General features: G+C 41.9%; 1 protein-coding gene and 2 long non-coding RNA genes across 6 annotated transcripts; 2 read left to right on the top strand and 1 right to left on the bottom strand.

Moving 5' to 3' along the window:
- Positions 1-286: 286 nt before the first annotated feature.
- Positions 287-6,517, top strand: LOC123043267 (uncharacterized). 4 transcript variants are annotated; one of them, XR_006419115.1, is made up of 10 exons: positions 287-505; positions 1,482-1,572; positions 1,682-1,752; positions 1,854-1,944; positions 2,645-2,766; positions 2,984-3,684; positions 3,772-3,874; positions 4,745-4,824; positions 5,133-5,215; positions 5,753-6,517. It is a non-coding gene; the product is annotated as an uncharacterized lncRNA (long non-coding RNA). The 4 variants fall into 4 exon arrangements; XR_006419113.1 differs by adding an exon at positions 2,287-2,323 and having other exon boundaries at positions 2,645-3,684; XR_006419114.1 differs by having other exon boundaries at positions 1,491-1,572; positions 2,645-3,684.
- Positions 6,518-6,914: 397 nt separating this feature from the next.
- Positions 6,915-7,364, top strand: LOC123040133 (uncharacterized). Its single transcript, XR_006418054.1, has 2 exons — positions 6,915-6,968; positions 7,230-7,364. It is a non-coding gene; the product is annotated as an uncharacterized lncRNA (long non-coding RNA).
- A 6,142-nt stretch (positions 7,365-13,506) lies between these two features.
- LOC123040132 (xylanase inhibitor protein 1-like) lies at positions 13,507-14,420 on the bottom strand. Its single transcript, XM_044463061.1, has one exon. The coding sequence runs from the start codon at positions 14,415-14,417 to the stop codon at positions 13,512-13,514; it is 906 nt and encodes a 301-aa protein (XP_044318996.1). The 5' UTR covers positions 14,418-14,420; the 3' UTR covers positions 13,507-13,511.
- Positions 14,421-15,754: the final 1,334 nt, after the last annotated feature.

Raw genomic sequence — 15,754 nt, 5'->3', positions numbered from 1 at the left:
CTTCCGCGCGCCTTGAAGGTGCTCCAGTCCTCAACGAGGAGGCCACCCACCCCTCGCCGCTCATCGCGGCAGGCTATCGCGGCCGCCGCCGGCGGCGGCGCCTCCATGTTGACCCGGTCGTGGGTCGCCTCGGCTATCGCCAGAGAGCCTTCCTTTTTCATGTTTCTTTTTTAACCAAATCTAGACCATGTTCAATACCCTTCCATACAGTTGAAGGATTTGCAGTAAAAATGTATCCAACATGTTCCTAGTGGGGTAGTCCTCAACGAAGTAAAAACCAGTCTATGTTGCCATCTCCATCCAGCACACATACATGATTGCGTCCTCATCTACGAACCGTGCTCCACTCTGGAAGTTTTACTCTCCCTAATATTAGCCACACTGATTTTTTACTATCCCTGAGCTTATTTTTGTGAATTTGTCAGATTGCAGTTTGGATCGAAAGGTGCTCGATGATTCGCTTCATAGGACCACTGTTGTTCGGATTTATTTCGTTGTTACTCAGGTGTTTTGCTAATCGCATTTGTCAAGATTGTTCTTTGCACTGACTTTCATATGCAAAAAGCATACAATGCTAATATGGAATATTAGGCTTTCAAGTTTCATGGTACTTCTCGACACAACTTTGCTCGTTCGAGAAAAAACCACAGAGCCTTGGTTCCCATATTATTTTCTGTTTCGTGTGTGTTTATTGTATGATTGATTATATCCATTTCTAATAGGGATAATATGTTGATGCTAGAGGTTAAACTCTAAAATCTGACAAGGGCAATGTGTTCAGGATGTGGTTGAGAGAATAGTGGTTGGCGTGAATTTAGAGCATTTATGTTTTAACAAGCAAAGGGGACAAGGGGACAAGTGCAAGCAATTTAAGACACTGATCTCATTATGTATGCATTACATATATGCTTGTTTTCATTATGGTAAGAAGCACATCAATTGACATGCTTTCAGAACTTAAATTGCAAAAAAAATCCTGGCTAGCTGTTTGAAGCAATTGCTGTTAAGGTCAAATACGTGGATTTTCCTTTTACTTTAAGAAGCATTTACCTTTTCTGCTTGACTGTATATATGTGCTCTCACAATGTTTGCAAATGCATATGGTGTCGAGTGTACAGCCATATGCGTGAGTCATTTCACCATTTTGCATCACTCTAATATTGATATCGTTTGTGTTGAATATATCGCCATATAGAATTCAGAGATGATCGAGCCGGTTGACCATGATGTAAAATATACTCACTCTGACATGCATTTCTTCTGTGGAAACTCTTATTTTGCAAAATCCAATTAGGAAAATTTCCAGTATATAAGTGTAGACAGTGTTCAGCTAGGATACATGACTGATCATTTGTGATTCTGACCAGGATTCTCTGAGAAATATATTAATTATCTTGCCAAGCTGAATACTGGGATAAAGTCATTTGTGTCTACCACTTCCATATTTTCTTGAGGAGGTTATGTTGATATATTTAGGGTAGTCATTTCAGGTTGGGGTTGGAGGGCGGAAAAGGAGCATGTTATCATAGCAGTGGCGGTGGCTCATCTTGGGTTACTCCGTCGTCCTATAAGGTTGTTGCTGCTGCAGAGTTCTTGATTGAGTTACTTGGTTCTTGATACTTGGATGGGTAGGTGGTGGAAATACTGGATACTGATTCTTGATCTTGGTTCTTGTATATAGGTTGCCGACAGACTATCAGATCTCTAGGAGGTGGTGCTGGGTGGTGATGTCACTTAGTTGGAAACATGCTGGTAGCATTTATTAATTTTTATTGGTACTGCAATTTGAGTTAGTTTGCTTCTTGGATATCATATCATACTAGATCTAACATTCATGTATATGATTTCTTCAGGGTCGTATTCTGAATAATAGTGCAAGGTACTTTGACTAAATGATCTGCAAATCAGTGCATCTGGAATGCTAGGATGTGTGGGGACAAAAAGGTATGTATGGCAACAAGCTCAGAATCTGTCATATATTATGAATGTACATGGTTGCCTTGTTTGGATAATTCATATGTAGTTGTTCCATCTAATTTGTTGTTAAGTTCTCAATCATGGATCAGTTGCGAACTAGCATTAGTACTCATTCAGGTCCTCCATACCTTAGCTGTCATTTGTGCATTTCCTACCATAAAGTCATGTAGATAGGTGCTGGATGATGTAAGTCTCACATCTTGTGGCATATTTGTTATGCTAGAGCACATAGTGGTGTCATCATTGAATTATTTGATTTGTCAGATTCTTCTTTTGTTCTTGCATAACTACTTTTGAAAATTTGCACAGATGCCATTGCATGGGCCTGTTGGCAAAGAAATCAAAGGTTAGGAATACCACAGTATCATCCTATTTTCCTATTTGATCATTGTTATTGCACCTATTACAATGCATAAGTTTTACACTGCATTGCATATATTAGAAGGTGTAGTATGTACCTTTTTGCTTGAGTATTCTGAACAAGCGTGTAACCTTTGAAGTTTACATATCTATTGTCCTCCAGTAATTCTTTTAACTCAATGGAAGTGTTTGTTCTCGCTGATGCCTACCCTTGGTGGGATATTATTCTCATGTAAACATATAATATTTGCATATGGTTATGCGGACCTTCATAGGAAGGCTCTCATATCCCCATTTGTGGTTTCAGCTTTACGAGGCTTGTCAGCAATGATTGATGAGATAATTCGTTCAGCTGCTTTGGTAAGAGGTGACGGGAATCATAAATACCACAATGTCTATGAAGATTCAACATACAGAAAGATGGAAGAGGTTCCGAATATCTCTCTCTCGCTCTCTCTCTCTCTCTCTGAATGGCTTTGTTTCTTTATTTTGGCTATTTCAGACGACAACGGGATACAACACCTTGATGAAAATATATCTACCTAAAGATTTTATTTGTTTGGATACAATCTCTGAATTCAAAATAAAAACATGGATGTCGTGATACTGGTGGAAGAAACACTCATAATTCTTGTTCTGGTTGCAGTCATGTGGATCAAGATGTTGTTCTTGAGCACTAGAGTAATTTGGTTTTCCTGTCAAATCCTAGCTTCCAGGTTCGAATTATATGTGGTTCCAGTTTTGTGGATCAAATGTTGTTCTTGGGTGCCAGATTAATTTGGTTATCCTGTTGGCTCCTAGCTTTGAGTTTCTAATTAATATACGAGGAATTGGTGCTTTACTATCAGTTTTTTGTTTGGTTCTCTTGTATTCCGATTCGTTGCTTCATGCGTTCGCATGCTGATATGCTTGTCCTTGCTAGGTTGCCTCGCTTGTGGCTCTAGGGTTTATTTTTTTCTTTGATTCTGATATTTGTTGGCTAATTCTGCTCCATCTTGCTTTTTCGGAACTGTATGTTGTTGGTTGGTCTCTGTTGTTCTTCTTTTATCGTCTTCAGCTGAGACATGCTCTTGACTGAGCGCGGGCCGCAGAGGTGGTGAGGATGCCGAGTTGTCCGCGGCGTGGTCGTTGCTCCTCCGGACTTGGCAGGAGGAGTGAGGAGGTCGATCCATCCTCGGCTTCATCGTCGTCGTGCATCCATCAAGAGATGCTCGCGCGCCAGGAGACGAATCAACATCTGCTCCTGCTCGACTGCTTCCAAATCGAGTGATGCATGCTTCTGCTCGCTATGGAGGCCGCTGCTCTGATACACTCCAACTGCCAGCGATGTTCCTCCTCAAGGTCAAGGTTGGTAACCATATTTGCTTCAGTTTGCTCTTCCCCCTCTCACTTACCTTCCCTCTCATGCATGCGCTTGGTTTCTTCCTCACGCAGGCAGGCTGGGTGGGCTCCTCGTCGGCATCGGCTTTCCCTGCCTGCCACTGCTCTCTGATGGAGCGGACCTTTGGATGCTCCTGTGCCTCTGGTGGTGGGCTAGGTAACTCTCTTTCTTTAATGTGCTCGTGGTCATCTGTATGCACTTCAAGCAGGAGGGCAAGCAGCTAGACTGAATACGAATCTCCTTGCAGTGTTTTACTAAAAGAAAAATCATAACAACATTACAAATAGTAAGTTGTTTCTCACTGACAAAACATCAGTTTAATTTGATGGTTCGACACTGATTTGCACTACTTGAGAAATTATTAGGATTTACAAACTAAACTGGACATTATAAACAGCAAGCAAAAAAACATGTCATAGAACCACCCCTTGTTGTTCCATGTAGAAAACTGAAACTATAACCATGTACTCCCTCTGTACAGAAATATAAGAGTGTTTAGATCACTACTTGCCCAAGCAACACCAACATAGATATGGGGGAGGAAGAGGAGACCTGGCTGGCACGTTCCATCTCCCATAAGTGACTGCGATGGGAGGATCATGTCTCCGACATCCTCCTGCAAGCCTGCAACTGCTGCCTGCCCTAGCAACGTAATAAGGCGAGCCTCCCGCCCCACAACTTATGGGAGCAAGAACTAGAGATAAAATATGATAACAAATGTTTACCAATATAATTATGATGTTGCCTGGGCAGTGAAGGTACTGGTGCCCGTGCGACGCATCATTGTTGTAATGGAAAATAGCATAATTTAGACGCCTAATTTGTAGTTGTGCAAGTTGTATCCTTTTTGAGGTGGAGCAACTTTGTGGTCTGCTAATTTAGAGAGACTGGTTGGCCTTCAATTATTTGTGTCGTTGCTTGATCCTACTAGCTCAGTGTGCATTGGTTGTTTAATTGTTTCTTGTTTATACCCCCTACACGCACTAACCTTTTTATCTATCATTAATGGTATTTATTTTATCACAGGCTGGAACTGCTCTGTTGGATCCTTACCTTTCTTTTGCAGCAACACTGAATGGTTTGGCTGGTCCACAACACAGTCTCAGGTAATCTTGATTTTACACGGTGAATGTTCTCTGTTGCATCATGATCAACCTGTGCTTGCCAAATGGATCTCCTTAAACAAATTCTTCCTAATAAATTGCAAAAGTCCTAATGAAGAAAAATTATGTTCGTGCCCTTCTAAAACGATGTATGTACTTATTGGCTTTGCAAGTTCCTCGCAGATTGTGCTTTTCATTCTTATGTAGCAATGCATCACTTCTCTAGGTGAAAAAATGATAGAAACAAATGCTCGGTTTAAATTTGTTAGATCCTTGATTCATTGATAAGGTGTGCAATTTATTTTGGATAGGGATGGATGGTCAAGTTGTATATGGCTTCCACCATGCACGAGATGAAAAGCCATATCTTGCTCAAGGACCAGTTGCAAATAAGGTGCCGAAAGAAATTCTTTAATGGTGTAATATGTAGCGGCTTAATGCTTTAATGTATGTCATTGTTAAGTGATATCTTTATGGAAGCCCATAGTAATTTACTGAAATGTTTTGGTGAGGAGCTTAGCATTCAGAATGTGCTGGTTAGCAACATCTTCATTAGTTAAGTTGTCTTCTATCAGTAGGATATAAGTATGGCAGACTCATAGATCACGTGATGTTGCACACATATGAAAGAACTCATGCACCCAAGTTGTCCCATATTATTATTATGTGGATCCAGCTGTATACTTGATAGATAAGCTGGATGTGCAAGTTCTCTAGAATATGTAACTTCTGAATAACAAGAAACTGGTTTCAAACGCTCCTTTTGATTTGTTGTATCATAGTTATCGGGTACCTAAGAATTCTATGTCGTGGAAGGTAATGTCAAAATAGGTTTTTTTGTGATGAGCGCAATTAAGAGTGTCAACACAATATTAAAACTGGATTAAACATTAGCTCTGACCAGATGGCAATTTATTTTGTCATATTACAGGGCAGATAAAGAGTGGATGCCCAACTGCTCTGATGTAGGCCGCTCCGAATCAATTATCCGATATATGGCATCTCCTGAAGGTAACTAAGAAACCGGCGACCCAGTTTTTGTTGTGCCTGCATTATTTGCTATGCCAGAATACTTCCCATTACCCAGTTCTACTTTGGTATTTCCTTCTGCATCGGCTTTTTAGATTTCAACCTTACATGTTCATCTTGGAAAAGATCTTACATCATAATTTGGTGTCTCTGTTCAGTGCTAATCAATAAAAAAATTGTTGTTTCTTGTAATGATGAACATTTTATAGTTGTAGCATAATTAGATGATGATATTGTTAAAGGTTAACTGATTTATGAAAATACTTCCATTATTATTCTGCATATCGCCATTTCTTTTACTGTATACACGCTTTCAAAAGTTGGCTAGATAATTGGTTCACACGTAGTGTGCAGTGACATACCTCATGCAAATATAATCCACGATATTGTCTATTTCTATTGTGTGCTCACATGACCACCGGAAGATTTCACTAATTTATATGCTTAGGCAGGTTCACTGGATGATATGCATCATGGACCGTAGGTACTATTTGGTTTAGTTTAATACAATCTCTATACAATCTGTTGATATTAAGGTATAATAACTGAAAACTTCCAGAGGTTAATGGGAAGGCAGAATTGATAAGCATAAGCATAAGCAGCTAGAAATGTTTTGTTTGCTTGTGAACAGATAAAGACAAAAAAGAATGTGTGCTATGAGTATAAAAATAGCACGCCATATGAGTATAAGTAAGAATACTAATGAGCTTTCGCTCATGCTTATGAACTGATCCATCTACTTATATAGAATGATGAGATGTGATCATGCACGTGCATTATCCAATTTCTTACTACTAATTAGATAAGTTCAGCTATAACGGAGTTGGTATCATGCCCTTTTACATTGTGTACATTGTTTGGTGTTCAAGATAAAATCATGTTGTTTTTTTTCTCATTTGAATGTGAATGACATGATGCGTGTTTCTGTGCTCGTTGGTCCTCTTTTGTCCTGACCATTATGAATTTATAGCATTTCATATATACATAATTAATTTTTCCCATTTAGATATCATATGATTTTCCTTCTACCAATACTACTATTTATGGTCTCATGCCTCTCTGTGAGGATTCTCAGTGGTCTCATGCCTCTCTGTCAGGATTCTCCCAATTTGAAAGAGGTACACAAACGTTACTTTCTTTGTCAGGGTTTGTCTACATTTATCTTTAAGGCTACAACCTGGAGTCTCATGGGGGTGTGAAGATGATACCTGAGTAATCTAGGGCATTGCTTTGTTAGGGGTTCACTTATGTACAAGAATGGCATGTTCTTTCTTGTGTAATATATCGTGGTTTTTTTCTGCTCAACACCATCTGGACTATGTATCACTGTAACCTGCTTTATGGTTTGGACCTGAGCGCTGGAGCATGGTGCTGGATAGGAAACGAGTCCCTAAGACCGCTCTTTGGAATTCCAATATAGATGAAGATAGAAGTGAAATTTGAGGGCCAACAAATATGTTGTATCGTGGATATCTCCCTTTACATCATTGTTTTATGAAATGCACTAACGCTCCTGGAAGGTTGTTCTGAGTATATTTGTATATTTTTTACAACAAGTATGATTTGGTGTGAAGTTATCCAATGTCGTATGATGAACCTTGATGTTTAGTATTGAATCATTAGTAAGTGTTTAGTAACCTGCTTTTTTAGATGTTACCTTTGTAGCGAAGTTGTTTTTGGCATAACTTTAACCTATATTGGGCAGTTGCCTTGCTTATGCATGGATGTGCTGCAAACTTTGTTTTAGATTAGGACATTGCTCTCTCACGTTCGCCCTCTTGGTACTGAATTGGATGGAAGTGGTTACCTTTCATGGTCTCATGAATGTACTGAACAATCTCACGACGATGTTGAACTCGATGATGTCTTCTATTAGAAATGAATGTTTCTTCTTCTTCTTCTTCCTCTTCTTCTTCTTCTTTATTTTATTATCCTATTTCAATACGTACGCTAAACCAGGATTTCTACTAACTCGAGAATTACTTGCTTCACCATATCGTTAGGACCGGCACCCTCGCGCCAAGGCGCGTTGCCGATCTAGTGAGTCATATAACAACTTGGTCACTAGTCATAATCACAACTCATCATCATCATCATCATCATCATCATCATCATCATCATCATCATCATAGTAGTCATAATCACAACTCCTCATCATCGTCAACTCTAACACATTGTAGCACATAATAACAACTCCTCCTCATCATCATAGTCATAATCAACAATAACTAATTGTTCTTAATTACTAGGACCTACTCCTCTCTCCTAGGTAAAATAGCATAAAACAGATAAACCGGTCCATCTCCAAAATGGAGAATGGAGATCCACCTGTCGTCAAATTGTGTCTTGCACACTTGCATGTTGTCTCCAATCGGTTGCATGCGCACATTCATTAGTTTGCTCCATTCTTTGATATTGAGTCTTGAGTCTTTCAAAGAAATTGAGTATGCACTATAGTAAGTCGGCGGTGGAAATGGTCGTAAGCTAACCATATACATATGACCTTCGGTAAGCATCATGTCAGGCGCAACCTCCTTTGGAAGCTTCTGTTGAACAACACAACAGCAACATATATAGTTAGCAATGTTGCTTACTTAAGAAGAATGTATGCAATGAAGTTACCATCATTAACAAAATCATACCAAGTTTTTTGGCAATGAAGTTACCATCCTACAACTCATGGACTAGTGGCACGTATCCACTAAAATTTGGATTGATAAAGTAATTGGTCTTAAAGGCCTCAACATCATATATAAATGAGACAAGATAATTAACATTTATCCTCAAAATTAAGCTTGGGGCCATAGTTGTAGTATATCCTGCCTAAAGCCTTCCGAGTATTTCTTGAAGATAAGAAATAAGCTGACAATTATGAATAAACAAGTTTAGTAGAGATGAAAATCAAATATTTTTAAATAAACAATATAAATTACTTAACTTAACAAATTAGTTTGACAAACCCACATACTGGAGGCTGATTGTTTGTATCTACGTTGGTATTTCCCTTGAAGAGGAAAGGATGATGCATCACAGCAGTATTTCCCTCAGTTATGAAACCAAGGTATCAATCCAGTAGGAGACCAAGCAACACTATGTAAACGGATCCTGCACACAAATAACAAATACTTGCAACTCAACACGTAAGAAGGGTTATCAATCCCTCCATGGTATTGAGATGGATTAAATTGTATGAGATTGGATAAATAGATCTTGCCAAAACACAAAATAAAATAAAGAAAGAAAAAATGTAGCAAGATATTTTTTGGTTTTTGAAATAATAGATCTGAAAGCAATATGATAGAAAATAGACCTGGGAGCCGTAAATTTCACTTGTGGCTTTTCTCGAGAAAATATCATACGATGGGTAAGCAAATTACTATTGGGCAACTGATAGAAGAGCAAATAATTATGACGATGTCCAAGGCAATGATCATGTATATAGGCATCACGTCCAAAATTAGTGGACCGAAACGATTCAGCATCTACTACTATTACTTCACACATCGACCGCTATCCAGCATGCATCTAGTGTATTAAGTTCATGGAGAAACTGAATAATGCAATAAAAATGATGACATGATGTAGACAAGATCTATTCATGTAGGAATAGACCCCATCTTTTTATTCTTAATAGTAACGATACATGCGTGCCTCGCTACCCTTTCTGTCACTGGGTGAGGCGCAAGATCGAACCCATCAAAAAGCACCTCTTCCCATTGCATGAAAAATCAATCTAGTTGGTCAAACCAAACCAAAGTTTTGGAGAAGAAATACAAGGTTATAACAATCATGCATATAAGAGATCAAAGATGACTCAAATATTCATAGATAGAACTGATCATAAACTTGCAATTCATCAAATCCCAATAAACACACCGCAAAAGAGTTTCATCAAATTGATCTCATAGAGGAGAACATTGTATTGAGGATCAAGAGAGAAGCCATCTAGCTACTGCCTACGGACCCGTAGGTCTGTGGTGAACTACTCACGCATTATTGGAGGAGCACAAATGAGGATGATGAACCCCTCCGTGATCATGTTCCCCTCCGGTAAGGTGCAGGAATAGGGCTCTATATTTGATCTTGTGGTTCTAGAACTTGCGGCGGCTGGAATTGTATTTCGTCGATTCCCCTAGGTTTCTGAAATATTTGATATTTATAGAGTTGAGAGGCGGTGGAGAGGACCTCTGTGGGCCCCATAACCCATCAGGGCACGCTAGGGTCCTCTGGCGCGCCTTGTGTCTTATGGGCCCCACGGGCCTCCCCTGATGCACTTACTTGGCTCTCAAGTTGTCTTCTAGGCATAAAAAAATCTCCAAAAAGTTTCGTGGCTTTGGACTTCGTTTGGTACTGATATTCTATGAAGTAAAAAACAATCCAAAAACAACAACTGACACTGCGCACTATGTTAATAGGTTAGTCCCAAAAAATGGTATAAAGTTGCTATAAAATAAATATAAAACATTGAAGAATGATAATATAATAGCATGAAACAATAAAAAATTATAGATACGTTGGAGACGTATCCGTGGCGTATCCACATCCACTCAGATGTCGATATTTATTTTCAATATCATCATCTTCGGGACGAATATCAAATGTTATTTGCATATTCTCCTCAAATCCACATGCCTTGCAGAGAGCTTCCATTAGAGAAACCGAAATGGGAGTTATAAAATGCATTGTACAGCTTAACCCGAAATGCATAACCATGTTTTGTCCTCTGGTGAGGTCTCCTCGTCTCCATATTCTCAAAGTCTTGCATGGCACGGGATGTACTAGTCAAAATAAAAATAAACAGAAATTACATGTTGAAGCAAAGACGCACAAGTGATGATTAATTACGATGAAATGCTTGTCGTTGCGTACCGTACAAACATCGAAGGTCTCTTCTAGCTTCACGGTGAAATACCTACCATTTTGCAGGTGAGGCTCCCTGCCGCACAAACCCAGGTCATCGCAGCAGTAGTCACACTCTGGGATCCTATATCGTCAGACATTTCCTGTGTTCAAAATTCAAAGATTATAAACCAAGGGCAATTACCAGGAACTCACGACAACATATCATTATTATTTATCACGGCTGACTTTTGGTCTGTCGAGTCTTTCTTGAAAACTCTCAGCTCATGTGTTGTATACGGTGGGCACTCCCTCTATGGTATATTCGACCGTTGGTGATGGTCGCTCCTCCCTTCGTCCCGGAGTACATTACACCAAAATGTCTAGCACATGGGAACGAATGAGAAGCGACCCCATGATAACGGTCAGGATTCTTCCTCTCTGACATTTGCAACCGTCGGTGATGGAAGCTCCTACTTTCATTCAAAAGTGTATTACACCAAAATGTCTAGCACCTTCGTGAAGAAGAAGCTCCCCTCACGACAACAGTCAGGATTCTTCGTCCTCTCTCATATATGGTGGACACTCTCCTCACTGATTTTTTGACCATCGGTGATGGTCGCTACTCCTCCTTTCCTTAGTGCATAACAAAGGTCTAACACAAGGAGAAGAAGGTTACTAGGCAAGATTCCATTATAAAGGATAAGTATATTCTCGCTTTAGAGGTGACAATGGAGGGTAGTTCGATCAAAAGTTTTTCCTGAACTTAGTACGGTTTCAAGATGGCTGAAGCCAATGAAAGACGATTGAGGATAGTGGCTCCATATCCTAGTATGAAGAACCCAGGTCTTACCAGTGATTCAAACATATTCGAAGCCAAATTCTACATGACTAATAGATTTTGTGGAACGCGGAGACGTATTAGGAGCTCAATGCTCGGCAATTTGCCGCAGCGAGTGGTAATTCAGAGCTCCCTTTACCGAATATTTAGAAGTGTTCACAAAGCGCTTGAGCAGGCCTGCTCCATAGCACCATTCCTCAACACGAGGCAGCTCAGATTAAATAAGATCCCAGGTTTGCAACATTGGCTTAATGGAATTGCGAGTGATTTATAGCGCTCCTCTACACGGATGCACTATAGGTTGGCTGCTCCAGTAAGCGCTTAGCCAGTGGCTGGTTTCAGCTAATTTGTTTTGTTGCCCTCTTTTTGGCTTTTAAATCATGTTCACTTTTCTATAAGAATGTTCAAAAATGGTTGCACGTTTTTTCAAATGTTCATGTCATATTGAAAACACGGACAAATAACTATTTTGTTTAAGCCTGTTGTTACTTGTTACTCACAGTCACACGACTGGAAAGAAATTAAGGTATTATACACTGGGAAATGAATTGGAGCACCTGGGTGCCACACACCCCTATATCAAGATGGCACTAAAAGAATATCAGAAAAAAATTCAGAAAAATCTGAAATTTTGGTATATGAAACCTCGGTGCCAATTGTACACCATTGTTCATTTTAATGGGGAATGAGTGCCAGTGGTATCTGCAGCGCATGAATTATTGTCCTGACATATGTTACATTCAGTTTTTTTTCGACACAAACAATGTATTTGTGTTTTTTACTGACATAACCACGAGCACTCATTCCCCACGAAACAGTATACGTTTGTTTGTACAACGGGCACATAGGTTCCATATCCCAAAATTTTGTTTCAGTTTTTTTTATTTTTAATGATATATTCATCAGGGCCGTCTTCAGAAATTCGAGGCCCCGGGGTGAAAATCAAAATATGGCCTAAAATTATTTCAAAATTTTCATATGATAGAAGAACTAATATAACTAAAACATATTCTCACTTTATTAACACTGATCAGGAACAAATTTAATTCCATCCTACTCCTAACTTAGCTTTGTTGACAAATAAATTCATGATGAAGATTCATGGACAAACTCAATTTCATCCTAATTCGGTCCGTGTCAACCTAACTTATTACCAGCCTGGAGTACCAATATCTAACCACGTGGACAAATAATATTAACCTGCTCATCTACTCCTAACTTAGAATCGGGGAGATCAAGCTTAATCAAGTACTAGTAATCAAAGAGAGGGATGGGCTTAAGCAGATGAGACATTTATACCTACTAGTAGACTAGTAGTGGAGGATCGGGGCAGCCATGGAGGGGGAGTCAACGATCTGCGATCGCCGATCGGTGGTAGGCCGTCAGCAGACGACGACGTCCTAGGCGATTGAAGCAAACCGATCAGCGTGTTGTGTTTAGGGTTAGCGATCCATTGATGAAAACATGCCTGATCGATGTACAAGGAGGACTCGTGAGCTGGCTTTCCTGCTAAGTGGGCTTTCTGTACGCTTTTCTTAGGCTAATACCTGGTATTTTGGGACCCCAAATTTTGGGCGGCCCTGGGCGGTCGCCCACCTTGGCCCCCTCCATCGACGGGGCTGATATTCATATAGGGGTGTGTGGCACCCGAGAGTCACTAATCCTCTTTCATTATGCACTTGTGTAACATTTACTAGTGTAAAATGTTGTAACATCCAGCGGTCTATATATGGATCTATGACTTATTCGTACAATATAATACATACATATGAAATATAGACAAATAATCATTTTGGCAGAGCCTGTTGTTACACACACGAGAGGAAAGAAATTATGATATCATGTTGAAACATCCAGCGGTCCATATATGGATCTCTGATTTATTGGAAGTACAATATAATACCACCCGTCACATCAGTGTTTCATTTATTATTTTCAGACACACACACACTATAATGCATGCATGCATGCACGTTGATTATTAGTTGATGCCGCCGTTGTAGAGGTCGCGGCCGTATCCGGTCTGCTTGTCGTAGTACCTGTCCCAGAGCATGACCCCGCCGTAGTTTGCCGCCTGCTTCACGCTGGGCATTAGGTCGTAGTTCATCGACGGCAGGCCGACCTTGTCGTTCCTCCCCGGCACGTTCGCCGCCGGCAGCCCGATGTACACCTTGCTCCGGGGGTACCTCGCCGTCCACTTGCTCCACTGCGCCATCACCCCGTCTTTGTACACGTGGTTGTACGAGCACCGGTCCTCGCCGTAGAACCTGACGTGGATCCGTTCGAACAGCCCCGTGTCCAGCGCCCTCTGGACGTGCCAGTCCGGGTAAACGCACCGCGCCGTCGCCGTCAGCCGCACCCCGGGCGCGCCGCGGTAGTACCGGTTGTATCCGGACAGGCGCCTGGCCAGCTCGTCGTAGTGGTCCGGCGCGCCCTGGTCGATGAAGAAGTCGATGCCGTCGACCACGGCGTCGCCAAACGGGCGGAACACGCCGCGGCGGCCGCCCCCGAGGTGCGCGTTCCACAGGTTGTCGGCGACGTCGGCCGCGGACTGTGATGACGGCAGGGAGTACTGGGTGCCGCCGCCGCCGATGGAGAGGAGGACGACGATGCCCTTGCCCCGGCAGTGTTTGATGTCGGCGCCGATGCCGTAGAGCGGGTGGCCGGAGAGGTCGCCCCAGTACTTGCCGTGGCCGAAGACGCTGTAGAAGGAGATGATGACGGTGTTGTAGATGCCGGTGTCGCAGGCCTCCCCGAGGGAGCCCTCGTCCTTGTTCCGGCCCCAGAAGACCGTCAGGCCGTGGTCACCGGCGGCTGCCGTGGCGGCGAGGAAGGAGACGGCGAGAAGAGCTCCTAGTATTACACATGAAGGGCGTCGGAACGCCATCGTTTCTACTTCTTCTTCTTCTTCTTCTTCTTCTTCTTCTTCTTCTAGTTAGTTGCAGTGATTGTTGGTTGTTGTGAAGAATGCTGATCATGGCCAAGTCTATATATAGAGAGTTAGAGCGCGCGTGCAGTAGGTAATAGGCAAGGAAGAAAGGTACGTACGCGCGTGCATGTCATTTCTTGTGTGCCGGCCTACACAATTTCGATTGGCTGCGGTGCCAAACTGGTCTGGATGGGGTCAAATCAGATGGACGATCGACCACAAGCCCAGCCTAGAAAAGAAAACGGCAGATGCTATCTCTGGGCGCCGCGCACATGGATGAAGAAGACCCATTGAGCATTGATTCACCACAAATCAGACCCATTGATTCATCATCAACCTCGCCGATGAGCATGCACCCCTCAAAATTATGTATGTGAACTGTGTATATATAGTCCTAAACTAGCATTTGTCAAGAATTTTGCACATCCAATATATGGCGTAATTTTTTCTCTTCTTGCTCCTGGTGTTGACATAGAGTGAATTGCAGAAAACATCAGCATTGAAGCTTAGGGTTGCAAAAACCATAATTCTACAGTTTTGTGCCAAAAATCACTAATTCCGAGGCTATTTTTTGCCAAATAACAGTATTTGCCAACTTTGACCCGTTTAATGACGATGATGACATGTGGAGCTGACGTGGCGTAACTGTTGACATTTGACGGTGTTAGACGGGAGATTTTTACAGATTTACAAAACAGTCCGTGTAATTTCATAAAGACACCCTCGCTCAAAAATGAGAAAAGCAATCAGCCCCACCCCACCTTGTCGTCTGCCTCTCGTGAGGTGGCAGCGTGCTCGTGGCCAGCGCCGGCTACCGGCGCGGGCGGATGTTCCTCGTGGACAGCGAGGATGTCGGCGTGTGCCCCGCAGTGGTGGTGGTGTCCAGCTGGGCTTGCTGATCCGGCTGCGTGTGCCTCGCAGCGGTGGTGGTATCCAGCCGGGCTTGCTACTCCGGCTGCGTGTGCCCCGCAGCGGTGGTGGTTTCCAGCTGGGCTTGCTGCTCCGGCTGCGTGTGCCCCGCAGCGGAGGTGGTTTCCAGCTGGGCTTGCTGCTCCGGCTGCGTCCGACTAAGCTCAGATGCTGCCCTGCCCGTGGTCGGCGTTGATACGTCTCCAACGTATCTATAATTTATGAAGCATTCATGCTATTTTATTATCTGTTTTGAATGATTATGGGCTTTATTATACACTTTGATATTATTTTTGGGACTAATCTATTAACCGGAGGCCCAGCCCATATTGTTGTTTTATTGCCTATTTCAGTATTTCAAAGAAAAAGAATATCAAATGGAGTCC

The sequence above is a fragment of the Triticum aestivum genome, chromosome 2B (genome assembly GCF_018294505.1).
Source record: "Triticum aestivum cultivar Chinese Spring chromosome 2B, IWGSC CS RefSeq v2.1, whole genome shotgun sequence".
In the NCBI taxonomy this organism is placed as follows: domain Eukaryota; kingdom Viridiplantae; phylum Streptophyta; class Magnoliopsida; order Poales; family Poaceae; genus Triticum; species Triticum aestivum.
This window is presented reverse-complemented; position numbering and strand designations above follow the sequence as displayed.

What these genes read in the sequence shown, in the direction of transcription:
- LOC123040132 (XM_044463061.1), bottom strand. Translation starts at nt 14,417, where the DNA reads ATGGCGTTCCGACGCCCTTCATGTGTAATACTAGGAGCTCTTCTCGCC.